A 21,469-nucleotide genomic window follows, 5' to 3' on the forward strand; every position below is an offset into this window, starting at 1 on the left:
TAGAAATACAGTGTGCATAAATACAGTAAAGCTTTGTCAGCTTTGTATTCCTCTGTACACAAATCTCCTGAAGTTCTAAAAGCAATGAAGTTTTTTAATTAATTATAGAAAATTTCACCAGCTTGATAAACAGATGCCTAAGTTTTGCATGTCTTCACTTCTAATGACAATGTTCATCTGTTTAGTTACAAGAAACTGTGAAATATTTGTCTATTTATCTTACTAGGTGGCTTTCTGTAGTACAATAGTTAGTCTTAGAATAACAGAGATTTAATAAAACAACTTGATCTCAAAGAAATTTCAATAATCACAGAGAAGAGGGGATAGATGTCTACCAGCACAGTGCAAGAGGTTTGGAGTCAAATATCATTACAATTGGAGTAAATTAGAAGAATGATACGATTTTTAAAAAAATATGAAATCTGAAATACTAGTAAAATATTATGAAAGTATAGGACAATTTTAGGTCTCTGATGGAGACTATATTAGCTATATGTTAGTACTCTAACTCTTCTACTGCTTTACAAATCTAAAGCACCTTTCAAATATTATTCGCATAATAATATTTACAACCTGACAAGTATATTCCTTACTTTAAAGGTAGTGAGAGATTTACTAGTGTGAAGGACTTGTCTAAGGCTGCACTGTATTCAGAAGCAAGAGACTTCAAATTTAGGGCTTTAGTACTACCTCCAATCCAGTGACTTCTTAGCAGAGAAGGGGGGTTGTTTTTGCCCAGTAACAGGCTTTGAAGAGGGCTTCAAACAGTGCTGCTGACCTGGCTGGGTCAGTATTGGGCATTTCTGGTTGAGATATTAATATCTGAAACATTGCTGTCTGCAGAAGCCAGCAATTCAATTAGCGATTATTTTGAAAAAACACAGGCGCATGTGCGCCTGTGTATATATATATACATACACATATATGTAACATCTCCAGAACATGCTGGATTGCCGTGTAAGAATAGTTGCACATCCACAGAAATGAGAAAATTTATTCTTTGTGGGCCTTCCAACTGTCTACCTGAGAACACCACAGAGTTCTTGTCCCGGTGCAGTTTTTACCGTCTGTTCTTTAAATGGCCGTAGAGCAGTGACACAAACCTCGTGTCTGCCTAGAAATCAAGGATGGAAAAAGCAATTTCCCACTGCTGTGTGGAAAGGGAGCTGAAAATTTCAGTAGGGGGGTTGCAGTTCGGTGCCATAAATATTCTTTCCCCCGTCTTTGGCTGGTAGGTCTTTGCAGAAGCTGGTTTCCCATCTTCCATGAACTTGTTCCTGAAGTCAAAATTATGTGACGGATTGAAGGACGGAGTGTCTGAGAAGTAGCTAGGGGGCTCGAGGCTTTGAATGTATCCAAACAAAAGCAGCACACATGCCCCCTTCTTTCTCAGTTCTTTTTCTTTCTCCATTTTTTTTGTTGATTTGTTTATTTAGTGACTGGCTAGTGCTGGTGGTAGGTAGTTATTCCTTTTTGTTCACGGAGTGCCCTGACGTCCTGAAGCCGTGCGGCATCACCTACCGTGTTTCTCCTAAGGTGTTTCTCCTTTGTGAAGGAGCGTGCTCTGTGTCAGGTGCTGTGTCTGTTGAAAAAATGAGGAGATAGGCATGGCCTGTCATTTCAGCCCTTGGTGCTCACGATAAAATCAAACTAGACCACAGTAAGAGAAAGTATGTCCACCGCCTTCTTGCAGTGCCTTCTGGTCCTTCAGAACTTCCCTAAATGATGTACGAAGTAGATGCGTCTCATAGTGCAGCGTGTAGTTCAGCTCAGGGGCCAGTAACCGTAATTGTAGGCCACGGATCAAAATGGGTGTAGATGCGTTGCACATCTTTATTCGGGGTCCTCCAGCTGTTGGCTTGTTTTTGGTGGCAAAAAATAAAGTTGCTCTCCATTGCATAATGTACTATCCAGGTGATTTTTGAAGTTACACACTTACTACTCTTCACATCCAGCTAGTTTAAGAACCAAACTTCTGTTTGTGGTTTTCATGTGTGGTCAAGCTGAAGTCAAATGAAGTCTTTAATGTAAGCTTTTTTGTTTCAGGTATTTTGTGAGTTCCTTATTTATCTTGATGTATTGGAGTAACTGCTATAGATGTTCTATGTATAAAACGTGATGCTGATTGTTAGACCTGTAACCTCGCTAGTTACATTTTTATCAAGGCCAAAAGATTTGTTGAGCTTGTTAATACCTAAAAAAATTACTTGCTCACCAAAATGACACTTTCGCCTATTCTGATCACACTCATATAACAGAAAACCAGCTAGTGGGAGTTAGTTTTTTAGTTTAGAAATCTCATACCTAGCAGTGTTTTCCATGACAGAACTTGGTACCTGTAAATGGAGATTGTGAGGTCTGCCCCCTTCCTGGGTTTCCACTGCTTTCACAATGTGATATAAACCACTGTCTGCGGGGACAATGAAAGGCAATTATTGTTTGGAGTAAGAATAATTTAAAATACAGGCAAGTTTTTGAGCGTTTGGTAATGGTATGGCTGGAACAAGACTCCACTGAAAGGGTGCGAGTCTGCTGCCTCGCTGAGCCCTGCTAAGTAATGTTTGTCCTGAATTAACTGTTGCTCGGTTCTTTTGATAAGTGCAAACAAGTTAAGCCTTGTAAGTGCTTGTTTGGTACTCTAATTCTTCGCAATTCTCCGCTTTGTTGTGCTTGCTTAAAGTAGCTGTTTAACTCTGAGGTCAGCTGCCCTTTTCTCTGGGCATTTTTAGTGACAAAAAAGCCTTACAAGGTTTAGTTTGACGTGGTGTCAGTGGAAGAGAGTATTTTCAGTATTATAGTGAGGTCAATTATGTAATAGTGAAAACAGAACTGATCTTTTGCTCATCTCCTTAGGTGCCCTGTTCCTTCAGCAAATTCTCTGTCTGATAAATCAAGGGATCACACCGATGACGATGATGAATACAAAGTTCCTTCTTCACATCCTGTAATACTGAGCTCACAACCGCCTCACGGTCATAACATCAAACCTCTTGCTCGGTAAGGTCATTTAGCCGCCTTGAAGGCAACTTATTTCCCAAAACTCTTGCTTTTTCCAAAACGTAACTGGATTCAGCGTTTGTAATGCTGGTTAAGCTTGCCTGCCTTTTCAAGCGTCTCAGCTCTTCAAGCTTGGATTTCATGTCTCTGTTTCATTTGACCACTGCCACAGCCACAAACCTGCGAGGTTCACTTCATCGTGCCGCTGTGTGCCAGGACTGGGGGGAGGGGTGGGGGGTGGGGGGGTTTGCCTCCGGACACCGTTTCTGCAGCGGATCCTTTTTGTCCTTTAAACTGAGGTTTTCAAAACTGACCTGGAGATTCAGCCCCCCCAAATCTTGCATTTTGGTTTTAAGGAGAATCCTGACTGAAATTCTCAAAGTCAGCTTCGAAAATCTTAAACTTTCGCATTTTATATGATTTAAGAAGTAACGCAGTGAATTTGGCAGCTGTGTGTACGTACTTCTGTTCCCTTTCTGTCCCATGTGTACTGTGTCTTTTTAGCTCTTTGAGCCTCTCTCACAGCATATTTTCTTTCTGCTTCTCAGGAAGAGAACTTTTTTTAAAAAAAAATCAGATGGGATCTATCTTTTTTTGCTGTGTTCTAAAATAATATCTCCAGACTTTCACAGTTGTGAATTATTAATGGATCATGGCAAGGCGATGTGGAGCCAAGGGACATGGCGACTGAAGGCTGTGTCATTCTGGGTGAACTTCTTAGTCTTTGACTCATAAAAAAAATCTGAATGTCTGGAAATAAGAGAATAAGTCTTGGGGGAAAAGAAGGGCCAGTTCTCTACTGGTCTTGTAGGTCAAAAGTATGATACTAAAATAAAGTTTTCATGTAAAAAGTTCAGACTCTTCTGCTATTAAAAAAAATGCATTGACATATTGCCGGTTTTTCCTCTCTCTGTCAGAATGTGATGTCAAGGATCCACCATCATTAAAGCTCGACATCTCTCTCATCCCAAAATTAGCCAATGACAATATTTAGACCTCTTCTGTCAGAATTTAGAACAGGTGGAAGAAGGGTCATAATCTGATCACCCCTTGCATGCAGGTTAAAAAATTCTTGTCTTTTTTATTTCTAATATAACAGAAATATTAGTATTTCTGTTAACAGAAATGCTGATCCAACCTTCACTGCATGGAGGTGAACATTTCACAGTTGTCTGAGCTTTTTGATCTTGAGTACTTAACTTGCAATCTAGCATATGAGACTTTAAAAACCCAACCAAACAAAAACCAACAAAAATTATGGATTAAAATCTTGGTGTTGGCGAAGCTAAAAAGTGGGAAGCAAAAGAAATAATTCCAAGGTCCTAATCCTTGTTACCCACGTCATATTTTTATCTGAGCATGTTATGTTTTGCATGGGAATGTCTTTCCATACCATGCAAAGCCATCTAACAGAGGCTGAGTTTTTGCATGGCCAGGGTTACACAGGATGAAACCTTCCTTAGTCATCTGCATCAGATGGGAGCCAGATGCCACCCGTTGCCTTGGCTTGGTGGCTTGAGGGCTGTGTCTGGGTTAGTAAGCAGTGTGGTGCTAGAGGAGTGAGTCTGTAGAGGGGACCAGTTGATCCACACTGTGTGTTTTGGGAAGTTTTGGATACAGACCAACCCTAACATGGTCCTGTGGCTGGAGTACCCTTTAGTAATGTGGTCCCGTGGCTGGAGTACCCTTTAGTAATCGCAGTACGTTGGAGGAGCTCCCGCAGGAGGTCTTCTGAGATAACCTCATCCAGAAGCCCTGGAGTCTGCACATTCCGAGACCTCTGCAACGTAAACCAAGGTGCTGTAAGGGGGGGTGACTTGTGGTGGTCTCTTTCAATTCGTACTCCAGACCTGGACTGAAATGCTAATATCTAGATGCACCTTGAAAGATTCTTGAGAAAATAACCAGCTGGAAAACTAGGAACTTCTCGTTTTCTGGTATTCTGCAGAAAAGAGTTGAGTGCTTTCAGTTGGCTGGTACAGGATTTCACCAGGCCATGAGAATTATTAGTAGTCTGTAGGTGGAAAGCTGATTTCAAAGATTTTTTTACTACTTTTTGGTTTATTTTTTAGATAATATGCTTGGTCTTGTGCTTATTGTAGGGGTTTTTTAGCATTAATCCAGGTCTTGCTACAGAGGAAATACCTCAGTTTGCCATTCAGGTTGCTCTATAATTAAAACCACTAAGTCTTTTTATTATATATTCTGATACGGATTTTAACTCAAAACAAACCATTTTCTTAAGCATTAAGAAAAAAAAAAATTCTATTGAATTTTTTTGTGTATGGATATATATGATGTTCCATATACTTAAAATGCCTCCTCCTAGCTAATGCCACTGCTTAGATGTGAAAGCTGAGATACAGGCTTTCAAAAAGAATTTTGATTCTGGTTGATGCTGTATTCTTTTAATGCACTTTGTTTAATCTCATGGGGAGGGGAGTGTCAATAAACTTTTCAGTATTAGTTTAGCGAAACTGTTAACAGCAATATTATTTTTTTTAATTGTCATAAATTTTTAGCACCTTTCAGTTCTGTTCCCCACTGTCACCTTCTCTTACCTCTTCCTAAAGTGTTGCTTCCTCAGCTCTTGGAGAGTACTTAGTTTTCAGTAAAGAGCCTAAAAAAATTCTTCTGGGTGTTTTATAATTTAGGAACTATATAATTCTTCTATCCTACCCCCAAATTTGGATTGCTTCTTAAGACTTTTTGCTCTTTCACCAGTAGATGTGACAATGCTAAAAATACTATAAGAATGAGACAAAAAATGATTCACAGTCTTTTTTTCCTGGCAGATCAGGTAATTGGTTTGTTAGAGCTGCCCATCTCTGCCCAGGTATGGGTGAAGTTCAGCAATACGGAATGGAGGGAAGGAATTTGAGCATTACTAATTAGGCTGCTATTAGAAGACTGATACATTATAACATTAGCTGTCTTTTCCTAATAAAACTTTTTTCCGAAAGGAAAAGGCAAGGACAGAGGGCTTGCTTGCTGGTACTTGCTCGCTGCCCTTCTTTCTGGTGTTGACTGTTGATGCAGACAGGTATTTCAGCATCATTTGTAAGCCGATCACTTAACTGGGCTCATTATGACCTGACTGCTTCTGAAGTGGTGCCATGTTAAATTGTCTTGCTGCCTGTGGCTGGTTAGACTATTAAAAATGCAGAATAGATTCAAATTAAAGTAGAATAAATTCTTAGTGGGTGTAGGTGCTGAGGAGCCGAGGAAGTGTTGCATCTACTGCATTTGGGAGGTTGAACCCATCTCATGTCAAGGAGGGAATCCACACCTCCTCTGCCACCTCCCTGGGGCAACTCATTCATAACAAAATTGCTCCTGCCATTGGGGTGGGGGATGTTGTTTTGTTTTGGTTTTAGGTCTTGCAATTATTCTTGCATTTATTTCATTACCTCTAGTTATAACTCTTGGGGCCACAGCCACAATTTCTCTTCCTCTTTCCTGTTTATATATTCCAAATGATTCCAGACCTTTACTCATTCCTCCTATCCATATGGCCAAGGCTGATAGGTTTGTTAATGTTCGTAGTACTGGTAGCAGCCCAAAAGCTGAATTTTTAGCTGTATATAGCTCCAGCAGATTTGCCGGTATTTAGTAATGATGGTGCATGGTGCGTTGGGATTTCTATTTTTAAGCTGGAATTGCTTAGCATGGTGGCCTTTTTCCAGAGAAACTCTCTGGTTCTTTCAGGATTTGCAGGGTCTATGGTTCCAATGACAGGACTAATTTCCCAGTTCTTTTACATTTATTTAAACAATGATTAATGTTATGAAAAGGTTTTTGTTCTATGTTTTTCCCTGCATATTTGAACAGAGTCATCTGACAAAAATAATCTCCAATATTTTTCTGACAAGATTATAAGCAACTTTGTGTTGTTTAGCTTAGATTATTTTCATATTTAATTTAATACTGATATTTAATTCTGAGAGCATAATATGCTTCCATTAAAATAAAAAACCACCACCAACAACAAAAAAAACCCCAGCAGACTGTGGTAGAAGTATTAGCGAGACTCAGCTTTTTGTTACAGAAATTACCAGGTGCCTGTGAAATTCTTTTGACTGGTTCCATTTTTATTTTATTTTATTTTTTAATGTTTGGCTAAGAGTTTAGTTGAAATTTGCTGTTGCTAGTGGTGTCTTGCAGCATTCTGTTTGATTTATTTTTTGTTGTTTTCTTTTGTTTAATTACTTTTATGTCTACTTCAATGTGGATAACTACCAAAATCCACATTTCCTTTTATCGTATTTCTGCTAGGCAAAACGCAACAGTGGGAAGGTGAATTCGGACTGAGCCTGCGACTTAACTGTGTGAATAAACTAATGACCTGAGCTCAGAAGTGAGGACTATGTTTAATGTTAGTTCTTCTCTATCTTGTATCGCAGCCTTGAGTAAGTTGTTTAAGCCATGCCAGCGCCTCACCAGGAAAACAGTACAGTCCTCCAAAGCAGGATTTTAGCGATGGTTAACCAGTAGCTGCTCTCAATATAAGAAAGCATAGATTTTAAAATTGGTGCAGTTTATCGCCTTTTACTTGTTGACATATAATGCACTGCCAGCTCAAGTACTTGGCCATTGTGGGAGTTAGTACCTGGATGGTGGGCTGACGGCTGCCTGTCCCGTGTCTGCCTCCAGGGTGTGTGAGAATGGGCAGTGTGCTGGAGCGGTGAACGGAACGCACGGTGCCGCTTCCGAGATGAAGAAATCAAAGCATCCAGAGTTAGGTATGTTTTTATTTTCCCCTATTTAGCAAGAAAACTTACTCTGTGCTGTTCTAGGGGTACAGCAAGAAAACATTCACTTCTTGTGATTGTGTCATTCAGGAGATGCCTATGATGCACCTACTGCTCCGGTACCTTTGCCACCTGCACGACCTCCTACCAGAGACAACCCCAAACACAGCTCTTTGCTCAACAGGACACCCTCCGATTATGATCTTCTGGTGCCCCCTTTAGGTTGCAGACTTTTTGCTGATTACATTTAATGGTTAACATTGCCTAGATGAACCAAATACCATGTTTATTGCAAAGAAACCAGTGCTGAGTATGTTAAGAGTACCAGAGGAGCTATGGGCTAAGCGTTACAGCTGTGAGTCGATAGTTGTGTCAGTGGTCTGTGCTTGGTGTCTGTCTGTAAGCCCTCGTGCCAGACAGACGAAAAGTCATACTCAATCTGTATTCAAGCTATAAAGAAAAGCAAAACCATTTCCCCTGAAATAAATCACGATTCTTTGTCCCTTAATAGGAAGTTTGAGGATTGCAATTTAATGCAAGAGTGGAGGGTTTTTCATATTGTAGCCTAAATAATTCTGTTTCTTTTATCAAATACAAAGAGGAATGCCATAGAGGTGGTATTTAGGTCAAAGAAAACTAAACTACATTTGTAAGTTTTTCTGGGGATTTTTCCACTGTCAAGGGACAGTTCAAGACTCACTGCTGCCTCCAGTCGCCAAAAGCTCTCTTTTCCAACCCTGATTTCTGTTCCGTCCTCCAATGCAGAAGTGGGTGAGCTCTGCATATGTACGGGGGCTGCGCCTGGCCACCCCCACCCCTTCACTGCCAGCCTCGGCGGCGGGGCTCTGTGTGTGTCATCACCCCATTTTCTGGTTCCATAAAAGCTTTTGACCATTTGCTGTGTTCCTGCACTGAACTCTCTCTGGTCCCTGAAGTGTTCCTGAGCTGCGAGAGGACACAGGATTGGAGGCAGAACAACAGATAAAAATTGCTCGGCTTGGTAGCTCCAGTCCTCTCTGCACCCCCTCTGTGTACGGGGTGCAGCCTTCTGCCAAGCCCTAGAAAATTCAGTTTATACCTGGGGTCAGAGCTTTAGAACAGCAGGTACAAATAATACACGGTATAAATGTAGCAGATTCTATGTAGTCAGCACAGCTGTTTGAATATAAATATATTTGCTTAGCCACTGAAACGGGGTTGTTTATTCAGTGAACCTTCCATTGTAATACACTCTTTGCAATTGAGCCACCAAAGGAAACCTCTGTCCCCCCTGCCCCACCCCAGAAAAGAGATGGAGCACTGCGAGGGGCCATTCGGAGCGTGTGTTTGAAGGATTGTGCGTAGCGAGAGTCCGGCTTACGGTTTCATTGCTGGAGTCGCTGAACTGCTAGACAAACCCTAGGAGGAAAAGCCTCAGCAGCCAGAAAATAAAAGTTGAAGCTTCACTGTGTGTTCTGTGGGTCTTAATGAAATTTTGCTCATCTAATAATTCTTTTCTAAACTGCAGGCGAAGACACATTTGATAACTCGCCGCCCGCGCTCCCACCACCACCGCCGCCTGCGCGGCACAGCATGATCGAGCACACGAAGCCTGCTGGCTCGGGGAGCCGGCCCCCTTCGGGACACGAGCTCTTCCTTCATCCCGGTAGGAATACAAAGGAAACAGCGTATTTAATTGCATTTTCCTTTACTTCAGAAGCTTATCTGTTCTGAGATAGCGTTGTCATGAGGCTTCAGAAGAGTGTTTTGACTATATTTCATACTTAAAAAATATTAACAATAGAGGGGGGTTTTAATGGTGGAGATGAAACAACTCAGAGTATAAAAATACAACTTCTACATTATCACAAAGAAGCAAAATAAGGCTGCTGTTTCTCTACCATCCTAGATATCTTGGTAAATCGTACATTTCTAGTAAGAATTGTTACTTGTGAAGTGCCAAGTTTTCCATTCTAATCCACAGTACTAGTCTCCATCCTTTTGCCAGCTCTGTTGTTTTCTATAGTAAAACGTAATGCCTGGGTTTTATTTTCAAATTGGAACTTGTGGAAAAACTAGAAAATCAGGGAATAGAGCATCCTGCTTGGTTAGAACTGTAGTAGAATTTTGCTGCAGATGGCTGCAGGTGCCGGTGGTCTGCAACCTGTTTGGTAAGTCACGGTTTCACCTTTCTTTCCCGGTGAACCGCTGAGAGCCTTTTCCAGTCGGTATTTTGCTCGTAAAAGGTGTGAAAGCTATGTTCATGATTTATGACTTTTGTCTTGGAGTTGAAAAGTGTTTGTCAGGTGATGCTAAACACATTTGCTGCTGCTGCAAGTTACAACAGGGGTGTTGTGGGTTGTAGTGCGTACCTGTGAAGTGACCTATTTTATTTTTTTTATCTCTGGAACCTTCCAGAGGATGTTGGTGTCTTAAGTTTACCTGCCCCAGGAATATTTTCAGTGATTATCTACCTTGTGGTGTGGTCAGATGCCTTCCTCCTCCTGTCCGTTCTTCTCAGAAGCTGTACGGAGAGGGAGAAGCGAGTGCGTTTCGGCGGCAGCATCACGGGATGTCCAGGATGGAGATGACAAGTGGTCGGGTGTTTGCCTGACCTCTGTGAATGACAGTAGCTGTGGGATGGAAGTGAGCTAGTTTAGGCTGGAGTGACCTTTTACAGAATGTTTTTATTATGTATTTTTTGCCACCAATCAAGGCCTGACATAGAGGAATTTGCCAAAACTGCGTACATTTTACAATGTACGTTCAGCTCAGTGTCTCACTTTCTCATATAATGCATCCAGGTAACAAGATTTAGCCCATTACAGGATTTAAAGGTTGATCTTCGTAAATACAGAGCCAGGAACGAATTTATTTTCTACACTTCAAACTAAAAATAATCTCATTTTCAGCAGTCCAGTCTGAATGGGTGCTTCAGTTGTGTCAACTGATGCAGGAGCACACACTACATCATCCAGGTCTGGTAGGAATGGAGAGGAAAAATGGAAGCCCTGACACACGGATGGATGCACACAGACAGTGTGCAGATTTTGAAGTTATTAAGTGTTATTTCCAAATAATCTTAAGAAACGTCACAGGTAGTGTTAAAAAAAAAATATTCAATAGCTTTTGTTTAAAAATCTGGAAAATGTATCTATGGCCATGTATTGTTCTTCATATTGTATAGTGAATGCAATTTTATAGCTGCAGTTTTCATTAATCATAGAAGTGTATACATCTACTTAGGCATGCATGGTTGCGTGGAGTCATCTAATTTTTTTTTATTCTTACGGGTTTTTTAAATCTATATTACTTACTTTGCATCTTGTCAAATAAACTGCTGTAGAAGATTTATGATGAGGTTTTGATGATTGGTTTCCATACAAGTCTTGGGGGTGATTTCTCAGCTATCCATCAGAGCTTGTCAGATGAGAATAATAATCTCATCATCAACAACAGCAAAAATTTGCACTCACATACACACACTCATAAGTCCAGAGCAGAAGCCAGGTCCAGGATGATGTTAACATTTGCTCAGCTGCATCCTCAATAGCCAAGAAAATTTAAAAAAAAAAAAAAAAAAAGGACACAAAGGATACAATATACCAGGACTGTAGTTTTCTCTGATTTTTAAAATTCTGTTTCTGTAATCAGAGAGAACTGAAAAGCCTGTAAAAGCTTTGTAAAAAAAAAAAAAAAAAAAAGAAAAGTCACAGCCTGTACTGGTCCCTCTAATATTTACCTGTAGCTGGGACTGCACAGATGGGAAACCTGCCCTGCAGTTTTTGTGACCTGCAAAGCGTGGAAGTGTCCCCAGGCTCTAAGCAAACTGAAGAGCTGGGATGTCTCTGGTCATGCTAGTGCAGGACAGACCACATCTGAGCCCCGTTCCTGGTTTTGTCACTTCAGGACATAGCGACGTGCCTGTTGGAGTTGAAGTTCACCTAACTGTGGGTACCACTAGGTTTGCTTTAATCACAGCTCAGAGGTGTGAATTTCTCCTTTCTCAGTGGCTGCTGTGCATGCGTTGGACTTGGATGTATGCGGGTGCATGGACGTGCTCCGGGGGCACACCTCGCCTCGGATTCATGGCTCCTACACCTGAAGGGAGGCTGCTTGAAGCCTAGCTTCTATGTGTCCCCCAAATATTACTGCTAATTATTTTAAGACACTTTTTTTGTTCTGTTATTACAGATCCCCATTTTGACCCGATAGCTGGTCACGTTCCTTTGCCACCTGCTCGTAGAGTAACTGGAGAAACTGTCAAAACAAACAGGACATCTCAAGACTACGATCAGCTTCCTCCCTCTTCAGGTAAGGTAGAAAATTGTTCTTGTAGAAAATTACAGCTTTATGAAGCAAATAACTCTCATCCATAAAGTCCAGCGAGGTTTTTGTTATTCTGGGCAATAAATGGCAATGGTAATACCGCTTTACAAAAATATGAAAGCACCAAAGGATAAAAGGAGGTTAAAGTTCTGCAGTATAAGTGGAAGGGGCTACCTGTTGTCCGTGGGTGTAGCATGGCATCGATTTCCCTAGCTGCCAAACTGAATGCTTATGTCAGTTCTGGTGATCCTTGGGTTTTGAGAAAGGCAGGGATTTTTCCGCCCCTTCTAAAGCTTACAAGAGATCAGATGTCCTGCAGGGACCACATGCATCTCTCTTCCATCTTTGTTTCATTGTCCTGAGAAAAAAAAAAAAAGTAGCTTCACTCTTTAAAGTGTTATTTTCTCATCTGTTTTGCCAGTATGTTTGTTGGAACTTCTAAGAAAATTGTAAAATATTTTCTAATAAAACAAGAACGAAACCAAATTAAAATGCAGTCTGCTATTTGCAATGGAACAGGTACAGTAGAAGCAATTCTTCCCTAAGAAGAAATTCTGTAAGCAAAACTTAACGGTTTTCCAGCAACATTAATAGTATTTAAAGGAAAGCTACTCAAATGAATTTAAATAGTAAACAGTATTACCTGTATTTCAAAATTCTTTCACCAATTTTTAGACAAATATCTTCTTTAGGTGTGCATGGTGTATGGGGAAGGGGGAGGATGGTCCCATCTACATAATTTTGCTGTGTGGGGAGACCACACAAAGAAGGAACTGAGTGATGCTTTGAACCATTATTTGTTCTTCAGAGAAGAGAATTGTGCATGAAAACTCTTTTCTAATATGTAAAGGAAGGGACTTATTTCTCTAGTCTTTCAGTTCTAATGAGCATCAGTGTTCAATTGCAACAGTCACAAGTGGAAAAATGATATTTTTTTTTTAATAGTAATTACATCTCTTCTTCTCAAGAAGATGTAGTTTCTCAGAAGGTTCAGTAGTTCCACTCTGCCGGGTTAGGAAAGAAAGAATATATTTTTCCAACTTAAAGTACAGGGGAAATTCAGTGAGCCTTGAAGAATGCTACAGGATTTTGAATGAATAGCACATTTGAGAATTGGCGTGATGCCTTTGGTAAAAAGGAGAACTTTGGGGAGGATACCTCTACTAAGATAATAATGTTTAGGGGGGGGTTTACCCCCATTGCTAGGAAAAAAATGATGGTTTATAATGTGTGGTTTTTATGTGACACTGTGAGGGATCTTACAGTGATAAGCTGATTTATTTAGGGCATTTTAATTTTTTTTATAATACAAATTATGACAAAGATACAACTACCTATTCAGGCTGTGGAGTTTTCCTGCACTTCTTGCTATTCTGTGGTAGAACAATTTTTAATTTTTCTAAATGACTGCAAGATGCTCACTACTTAAGATCCTGGAGCTTTCTGACGTTACTTAATAAACACATTTTCTATCTGTATGTTTGCCACAGCTATCTTCTAAAACATGTGACAACCTTTGCTATAAATAACGTTTTAAATCAGCATGATGTATGGCAAGATATTAAATTTAATTTCAATTAAATGAAAACTATGTGATAGATCATGTCATAGTCTGGATTGGGAAGTTGTTTTTACAGTGGCAGTAACTCCATGGAGCAGAACTGCTGAGCTTCAGGATTAACTGATGCACGTTCATCTATGGTTTGAAAAGACAGTGCAGAGAGTGTGATGTATTCAGAACGTTTGTTTTTGTGTGTATTCTGAACTAATCCCTTCACTTAGGAAATCCTTTATTTCAGACCTTTTCTCTGGTGGTTCTTTGACCTAGGTGGAAAAGAAATGTAGTTCACTCTAAAATCTAATTATAATTTAGCCACTGGCTCCTTAGAGTAGCGTGGGGAGTCCTTTGCTTCAGTTTGGCTGTTTTTAAGACTGCTGTCAGGGTGTTGAACTGAATTGTTAACACGTAACGAGAAATTTATTCTAATTCAGCAACTTATTCAGTATTGAATAGTTAAGAAATAGCTCTCAATTATGCACCTAACTCTCCCAAAGGCACAGATCTCCAAACTTCTTAAATTTAATAAAAAAAATAAAAAGAATTGTTACAATAAAAGCAAGAGAAGGAGATATTGCTAATGTTTAACATATTTTACCTAAGTGCAGCCAACAGTACGTGGGAAAGGTAGAAGAAAATCTCTAATGCAGATGCCCGCTGTATTTTACTGAATTTAGCTATTCTGTAAGAAAGAGATGGAAAGGGCTGGTTACGTATATTCCTATATTCATCTGCTGCCTGTTCGCTCACCTGGCCTGGCTAAAGCACTTGCATGCAAATACAAATTCCTTCGCAGGCAGGTGTTAAAGGGAGGGTGTCCCATATTCTTTCAAGGTGGATTTTAGTTAACCTTGAGGGAGGGGAATAATGTTCCGCAGTAATGCAAAATTCCGAGATCACACCTAACATGCTCGAAGGACCCATTGGTGCAGTTACCCCTTCCTCACTTTCTGCTCTCTCAGTCACTGCAGAGCACAGAGGAGAAGCCTCAAGGGAAGAAAAGAGGGGGGGGGCACTTCGCAGCAGGGAGGGACAGACAGTCGCATCCTTACAAATACCCTCTTCCCACTGTGCCGCAGAGCTCTGCCCTGGCAGCTTTGTCCGTGCCTTTTAAACGCTTACAGCATGAGCCTGTGCCTGCCTCCCTGCTAACCCCCTACCTAAGGGTTAAAGCTAGTGCTGGATTACAGAAATGCGATGCTAGAGGAAGCTCCTTGCTGTGGAAGCTGTTAATTGAATTACCCAATTAGAAAATCTCTTTGAATTTTTAGTCGGGCATCCACGGTGGCTGAAACATCACAGAGGATGGGAGGCTGGGGAGGAAAGTCCTGCTTAAATACCTCTATCGCAGCGTCCAGATGGATATGCAGCTTAGGCTTAGTATCTTTAAGCTCAGGATCCAGTGTGATGCCCAGCTTCAGCTAAAATTTTATACGGATGTGAAGATACGGAAAGAGATGTCAGTGCTTAAAAAAATAATAATGGGAATTGAGACAGAGAGGGGGGCTGAAGATCTTCCAGTATCAGGGCTAAGGAGAGATGTCACTGTAGTGAGACTAAAATGCCAATGCTGCAAATCTGCTGACAGAATTAAAAATGACCTTTCTAAATGATGTGATTGCTTAATAAAGTTTGTTTGGAAGCTTCAGTACATTGAAGGTTTTATATAAGAAATAACTGCAGTTCAAAGCCTGTATTAGAATGGGTAGAACAAAAAATATCTCATGTAGCACGCACACAGAAGGGTCTGATCTATGCATAAGGCATTTCTTCTGCATTTCAAGCCCAGGGAAAAATGTAAAGTTTGCCAATTAATTTTGTTTCACCCTGAATAGAAATGAAGTCCATAATGAAATGTGCATATTAGAACATTTTTGAAGTGTTTGTGAAAGAAAACCAATTGTTTTTAACATAATGTACCATTATTTTAAAGGTAGAGTATATGCTTATGTTACAGTCTTGAGTTTTCTGAAGTGAAGTGAGAAAGTTAACTTGTTTCTGGTTTGGTTTTTAGTGATTATCCACTTTTCCTGAGCTGTAGATACTTTCTCAAACCTGTGTGTTTCATAGGTCTTCCACAGCCTCATATCAGGTTTGCATCTGCTAGGATGCTTGGCATCCTATATATCCCATTTGCTAGGATGTTTGGCATTTATATAATCCTTCACATCTTGGGAGAGAAAAAAGTCATAACAAATACTAAATAGCCCTTGCTGTCTGCGGGTTGTGTCGTAACTATTTGCAAGGAGAATGGGCAGTTCAGTGAGAACACAATTAATCTTAGCCCTTTACTGTGAATTTTTAATCAAATTACCCTCATACATTTGGCATATGACTATCACCATCTTGCTACAAGTACCATTTGCTTGCCTTGTGTGAATTAAGAAATGGAATTAAAATTTATAACGATGCTCTCATTGGAACACATGGAAACTTAAGTTGAGAGAAGAATACCCCTTGGTTAGACGTGTGCACTACTGTGAACGGGTTTCATTCTTCTGAGGTGTTTAATGCACTCAGTTGACTTGCAGTTCTCTCTGTCCGGCGTTAACGGTAGGGTAGCGTGTTGTAACAGCAATAGTAGAAATACAATATTCTTTCATCACTAAAAAACTCTCTCTGAAGTACTTAATGCTGCAAAGTGCCATTGCTGTCAGTGGAAGTAAACAGGAAGGATCACAGCCAGAAATTTCTCTTAATTTATCTATCAAAGTCACTGTTGATGGAACTTTTTAGAATCCCTTTTGAAGGATTAAAGACTTTTTTTTAAAAAAAATACTTTGCTCTTGAAAGTGTTTTCTGCTCTATGCCTGCTTGTATTTAAGCTTCTTACTGTGGAATGGTGAGGATGAAGAGGTTTCAGTAAAGTACCAAGTTTGAGCATGGACCTCTTGACTGAGAAGATTAACACGTTTGATTATTAGCTCTTTTCATCAGCACATCATGATTCTTAGCACCAGCGTTAACTGTGGAGGCAACCTTTCCATAGAAGAGAAGGAAAGGGAAGATATTCCCAAAGCGGTGCAGAAGAATTCTGTTCTCTCCACTGGAAATAATTGGACTAGGAAAAAAAAAAACCCTGGGTTCTTTTTGAGGAACCAGTGATTTCCATACTCAGGCATAGCTGCTGTGCCTGAAATGAGCCGTGACTGATGGAGCAGTCTGCAAGGTGTGCCAATAAGGGAAGGGTTTTTCTCCCGCACACATATTTGGCTAGATTCCTCTTCTGTACATCTTATGGCCCCCAACAAAATTGTGATCAAATTTGGGGGGTTGGGTTTTGGTTGATTTTTTAACCAGACTAAGAAAAACTTCTTAGATTGCGGGTTGAGAGTGAATAGCCTTTAAAACATTGACTGGCTATTTTCACCATCTTTTCTGTCTCATCGTGCTTTCTTCCAGCCTTGGATAATTCAGTGTAACCTGCATGTTTGCATCATATTGTTAAAATAGTGTTTCACTACATCGCTTGCATTTTGGATGTGCTTGAGGAATTCAGCTTCTCTCCAAATTTTAAAATGAGATGTATCGGTGAATTAAAATATCTCTTCGTGTATCTTTAGAGTTTTACTTTTTAAACTGCTTTGTGAGGCTTGACCTACTTAAAACGCAATTTTAAGCCAATTTATAATGATCTCTATCTCCTTTATTTGAAACAGATGGTTCACAAGCACCAGCCAGGCCCCCTAAACCGCTCCCTCGGAGGACTGCACCAGAAATACACCACAGGAAAGCGTACAGCTCTGACAGTTCCACGGAAAATGTGGATGCAAAAATTGCAAAACTTATGGGAGAGGGCTATTCCTTTGAAGAAGTCAAGAGGGCGCTTGAAATTGCCCAGAATAATGTTGACGTGGCCCGTAGTATTTTAAGGGAGTTTGTCTGTTTTCCTCCACCGGTCTCTCCGCGTCTCAACCTATAGCAGCATCAAGATCTTCTTGGATCATGTGAATTCTGCATATACGCGTGTGGATTGGGGAATGACAGAAAGAAGAGAATGGAATATTTTTTCTTTCATCCTTAGTAGAAGGGTGTTTGTTTCCAGCCATTTATCAAAGACTCATGGCTGCTCTGATCAAGACTTATAAATATGCTGAGGCTTATGTATTTTTGCTAGCCATACTTTTTTAAATCAGGGTTGAACTGACAAAATAATTTAAAGAAGTTTACTTCCCTAGAACTTTTAATCTGTGAAATGCTTTTTCTTGTTTACAAGTTGGCAAGTTACAGTTTTCTAGTTGGTGCCTGTACCATGTTCCTGTTCATGCTCCCTTGTACCTGTGGTCAGTTCTGCTGTAGCATTCCCAACAGTTTCTATGCTGACCACCCCATCAACTAAATCATCACTTTCCAGAAGTTCTGTGTTTGTTGTTGGTTGTTTTTTTTTTCTCTTACAAGATGCTTTAATTGTTTTTTGCATTTCAGCTCATCTAATGCAAAAAGTATGTGGCCTTCACTACTGATTTATTTTTTTTCTTCTGAGATTCCTTTGCTTTTGAGAGAGGAAATATCTGAATGTAAAATGCATTATTCTGTCTATGAACTGCCTTTTTAAAGGTATTTTGACAGTAATGTTGGGCAGCTTTCTGTTTAACATGAATTCCGTGACCTGTAGTTCTCAAGGTCTTTTATACACCGTGTCCACACACAAAAATCCCAACCAACAAATAAAACATTTAACGCGGCAGCGATACTGAGTTCTAACATGTAAAAGCTCTTTCAGATTTGAGTCTTTGATTGCAAACGTTCAGAAAAAGCCAAATGCACAAGGCAGTCCTCTGTTTTGATCACACACTGCTGGCACTGTGCCAGCGGAGGCGTGCCAGGCTAGAAGGGATCTTTTTGAATCATGTGAATGGTGTTCAGGTAAATTCCAGTCCTAGCTTCTGTAAAGTATAATGCGGTTAACTTCTTGTTTGAGTGATTATTCTGTGGTTCGTTGTGGCTTGGATCAGTTTGTATTAACATGGAAACTTTAAATCTTTGATGCACTGTTAATTCCTAATGCTACTGTAGCAATATTTTTCGCAAAGTTCTTCAGTAACCTCCTCCTCTGTACACTTCATTATGCTCAAGTATGTGTTTAATACCCAAATTAATTAGCTCACTTTCCAGCTGCTTAGTTGGAAATACATTTTTGGTTTACTTGGTTAGTGATACTCCGAGCTCTGACGTTTTATTTTTGTGTCCAAATTGATGCAAACCAAATTAAAAATCTTCCCAGCTGTCGAGAAGGGAGAAGGCAACTCTTCTTAGTACACTCAAGAGTCCAAATATTTCCAGAATAATTTTTAAATTGCTGCTGTCTTTTTCTTTTTTTTTCTTTTTTTTTTTTTTTTGGGGGGGGGTGGTGGTTTTGTGGGGTTTTTTAGGAAACTTTGAAATCTTTTTTTCTTTTATTACTATCAAACGGATAAAACCGTGTGGTAGTTGGGATATTTTTCATGTTTTGAGATGTGACCGATATGTGAGAATTTTCACAGTGTGCTAAGCTGGGTTTGAGGTGTATATTTATTGTTCCCTTTCAGCTGTCAGTGTTCTTCATTCTGAGCCAGTGGTAAAAGTTACATCATTTACAGGACCAGATCTCAACAGCAGTCAGTACATTTGTTTTAAAGATTTTATTCTTTTTTTAGGACAGCAAATGGCTGCATTGCAGGATTCAAAATAACTGGGAACACCCAGTGCAAATTGCTGTGATATGTCAGTCCATCATTTCATGAAAGAACTTATTCTTAAAACTAATTAAATAAATTATTTTGTAGCATCACAGAGCATAGTATGGGTTTCATTGATCTGCTTCAGTGATAAAAGATGATCAGGAGGATTCAGGGTATGGGGAAAAGCATCTGTTCCGTTTTGATTTAAGCAAGTGATTCTGGGTTGATGTTCTAGACAAGGACATTTGCAGCTTCCTTCAAAGGTCCGTTCCTTGGGTACAGCTTATGAGAAGTTTCGGTGGAAGTTATAGTCTGTGCTTTTAGTTCAAGTAAATCTTTCCCCTGTGTGCGAGGAGAGTTTTGCGTAGTGTTGAACCCTCTTGTTCCTTTGTTTTGGGGGGGAGGGTTCACCGTCACTCCAGCATTTTAGCGATCTATAAATTGAAAGCGATTCAGGCTGTTAACTGAAACACTCTGGTTGGACTGGAATTGCTTAAATGAGGTTCTAGCGTAACGGCCAGCGCGGCACTGACGACAGTGAGAGCCGAGCACTTTACAAGGACAAGCACACAAGCTGCACATCACGTTTTGAAATTTTGAATTGTAACCGAGAACTCGTTTTCTCATTTTATGCAGCAGCTTAGTATGAATTACAGCCTTGTGCTTCAGCTGGAGGCTGGAACTGCTGCCTGACAGGTTTGGGGGGGTGACGTTTTCCTGCTCCTTTCTGGTTGTGACCACCAGTGACACTTGGGGTTTTGTAGCGTGTGTTAAAAAAGGCTTATGAGCAATATACTGAGTTGGTAACTTGAAAAAGAATTCCATTAATCTTTAAATGAATGCGCTAATAATGCTTCTAAATAGTGGAACATGAAGACTATTTCAAACCTGTTTCGGTTAATAGTTTTGAAGTCAAACAGAGTGGAATTGCTTTGCTGGTGTTGATGTTTACTCTGCGGGAATTAATAAGCTTAAGATAAATTAATCTGGCTACAGTCTGGTTCTCTAAGCACATAGTCCTCTAAGTGTATTTTAACCTTTGAAAGGCTTACGGGTCTGAGCCTGGCAGCGAGTTACACACGTATATAACTTTAAGGAAGGCTGGCAGCAGTGAGAGCACTTGGATGAAGGAAGCTGGCTGAACTCGGGCAGATGTGCTATCCCGTTCCTTCCAGCGAAATGTCCTCGCAGGCTTTAGACCGTCATTCTGATGGCTGTTGGCCTCACCTTCTATCTCCTCTTGGCTACGTTGCTGCGTTTTAAGCAAACTGTCTGAAGCAGAAGTTGAGCAAAGTGAGCGGGCATCAGCAGCATGGATTGTTTCCAAAGATTATGAGTGGAAAAAAATTGAAATTGTGATAAAATAAATGAATACAATTAGCCACGTTAATGGCTTGGCTGCAACCCTCAAGTGACCACTGGTAACATTGGTTAACGTTCAGTATCTCACGAGTGCATCAGGCAGAGGTTTTTTTCCATAATGTGAATTTAGGAGGTTTTGTACCAGGATCATTTCTTTTGTTACATTTCTCTTCAGCTTGAAGCTTTACTTTGCACTGACGACTCTGACCTGAAAGCATTTAAATTTGTGTCTTAAAGCCTGACAAATTTGGAAGCAAATGAACACCATATTCTAAGCAAATTCAGGTACTACCTGTTGACCTGGAATTTAGTGCTTTTAGGAGTGACTTCTTGAAAAAGGACTTCAGTAGTTTCCATTTTGAAGGATTTTCTTTCAAATAACTATTTTATCTGAAAATGCCTTTTATAAACTTGTCTAACTTGTGGCAAACTTAGTGATGTGTTCAATTAATTTATATTTTATTCAACATTCTTTTTAAATTTTGGTTATTATGTAAGCTCAACTTCTTTATCTGTTCATGTAAGGTATTTTATAAAATTAATGTTAACAGAATGTTGGGTTGGTCTGTGGTTTTTCAAGACTCTGTCTCTCTGTTATTAAATATTACCCCTTTACATATGCTGCTTTGGAAGCACAGTCTGTCCTGTGTAGGGGTCTTAGAAACTGTTGTTTTGTAAATCACAAAAATGTGGCCTCGTTCTAAAATGAAGTGAATCATTGCATTGAGACATTTGCTTTATTTCCCCATACGTTAGTGCATTTCTAAATTTCAGTAGTAAAAATTTATAAATTGGCAGCAGTTTTGGAATGTGCGTGTAATAGCTGTATGGAA

At 39.9% G+C, this 21,469-nt stretch overlaps 1 protein-coding gene across 3 annotated transcripts in view; it reads left to right on the forward strand.

Annotated features, from left to right (window-relative positions):
• Nucleotides 1–17,967, forward strand: part of CBLB (Cbl proto-oncogene B) — a 130,340-nt gene extending 112,373 nt beyond the window's left edge. For 2 of the 3 annotated variants that reach the window (XM_037378251.1, XM_037378252.1), the window contains exons 14-19: nucleotides 2,854–2,997; nucleotides 7,651–7,739; nucleotides 7,839–7,970; nucleotides 9,256–9,393; nucleotides 11,922–12,041; nucleotides 17,274–17,967. In XM_037378251.1, coding sequence (XP_037234148.1) covers nucleotides 2,854–2,997; nucleotides 7,651–7,739; nucleotides 7,839–7,970; nucleotides 9,256–9,393; nucleotides 11,922–12,041; nucleotides 17,274–17,536 — 886 coding nt within the window. In that variant the 3' untranslated portion in view covers nucleotides 17,537–17,967. The remainder of the gene's footprint in view (nucleotides 1–2,853; nucleotides 2,998–7,650; nucleotides 7,740–7,838; nucleotides 7,971–9,255; nucleotides 9,394–11,921; nucleotides 12,042–17,273) is intronic. The other variant, XM_037378253.1, reaches the window with a different exon arrangement.
• The last annotated feature ends 3,502 nt before the right edge of the window (nucleotides 17,968–21,469 follow it).

The sequence above is a fragment of the Falco rusticolus genome, chromosome 2, assembly GCF_015220075.1.
Source record: "Falco rusticolus isolate bFalRus1 chromosome 2, bFalRus1.pri, whole genome shotgun sequence".
Classification (NCBI taxonomy): Eukaryota; Metazoa; Chordata; class Aves; order Falconiformes; family Falconidae; genus Falco; species Falco rusticolus.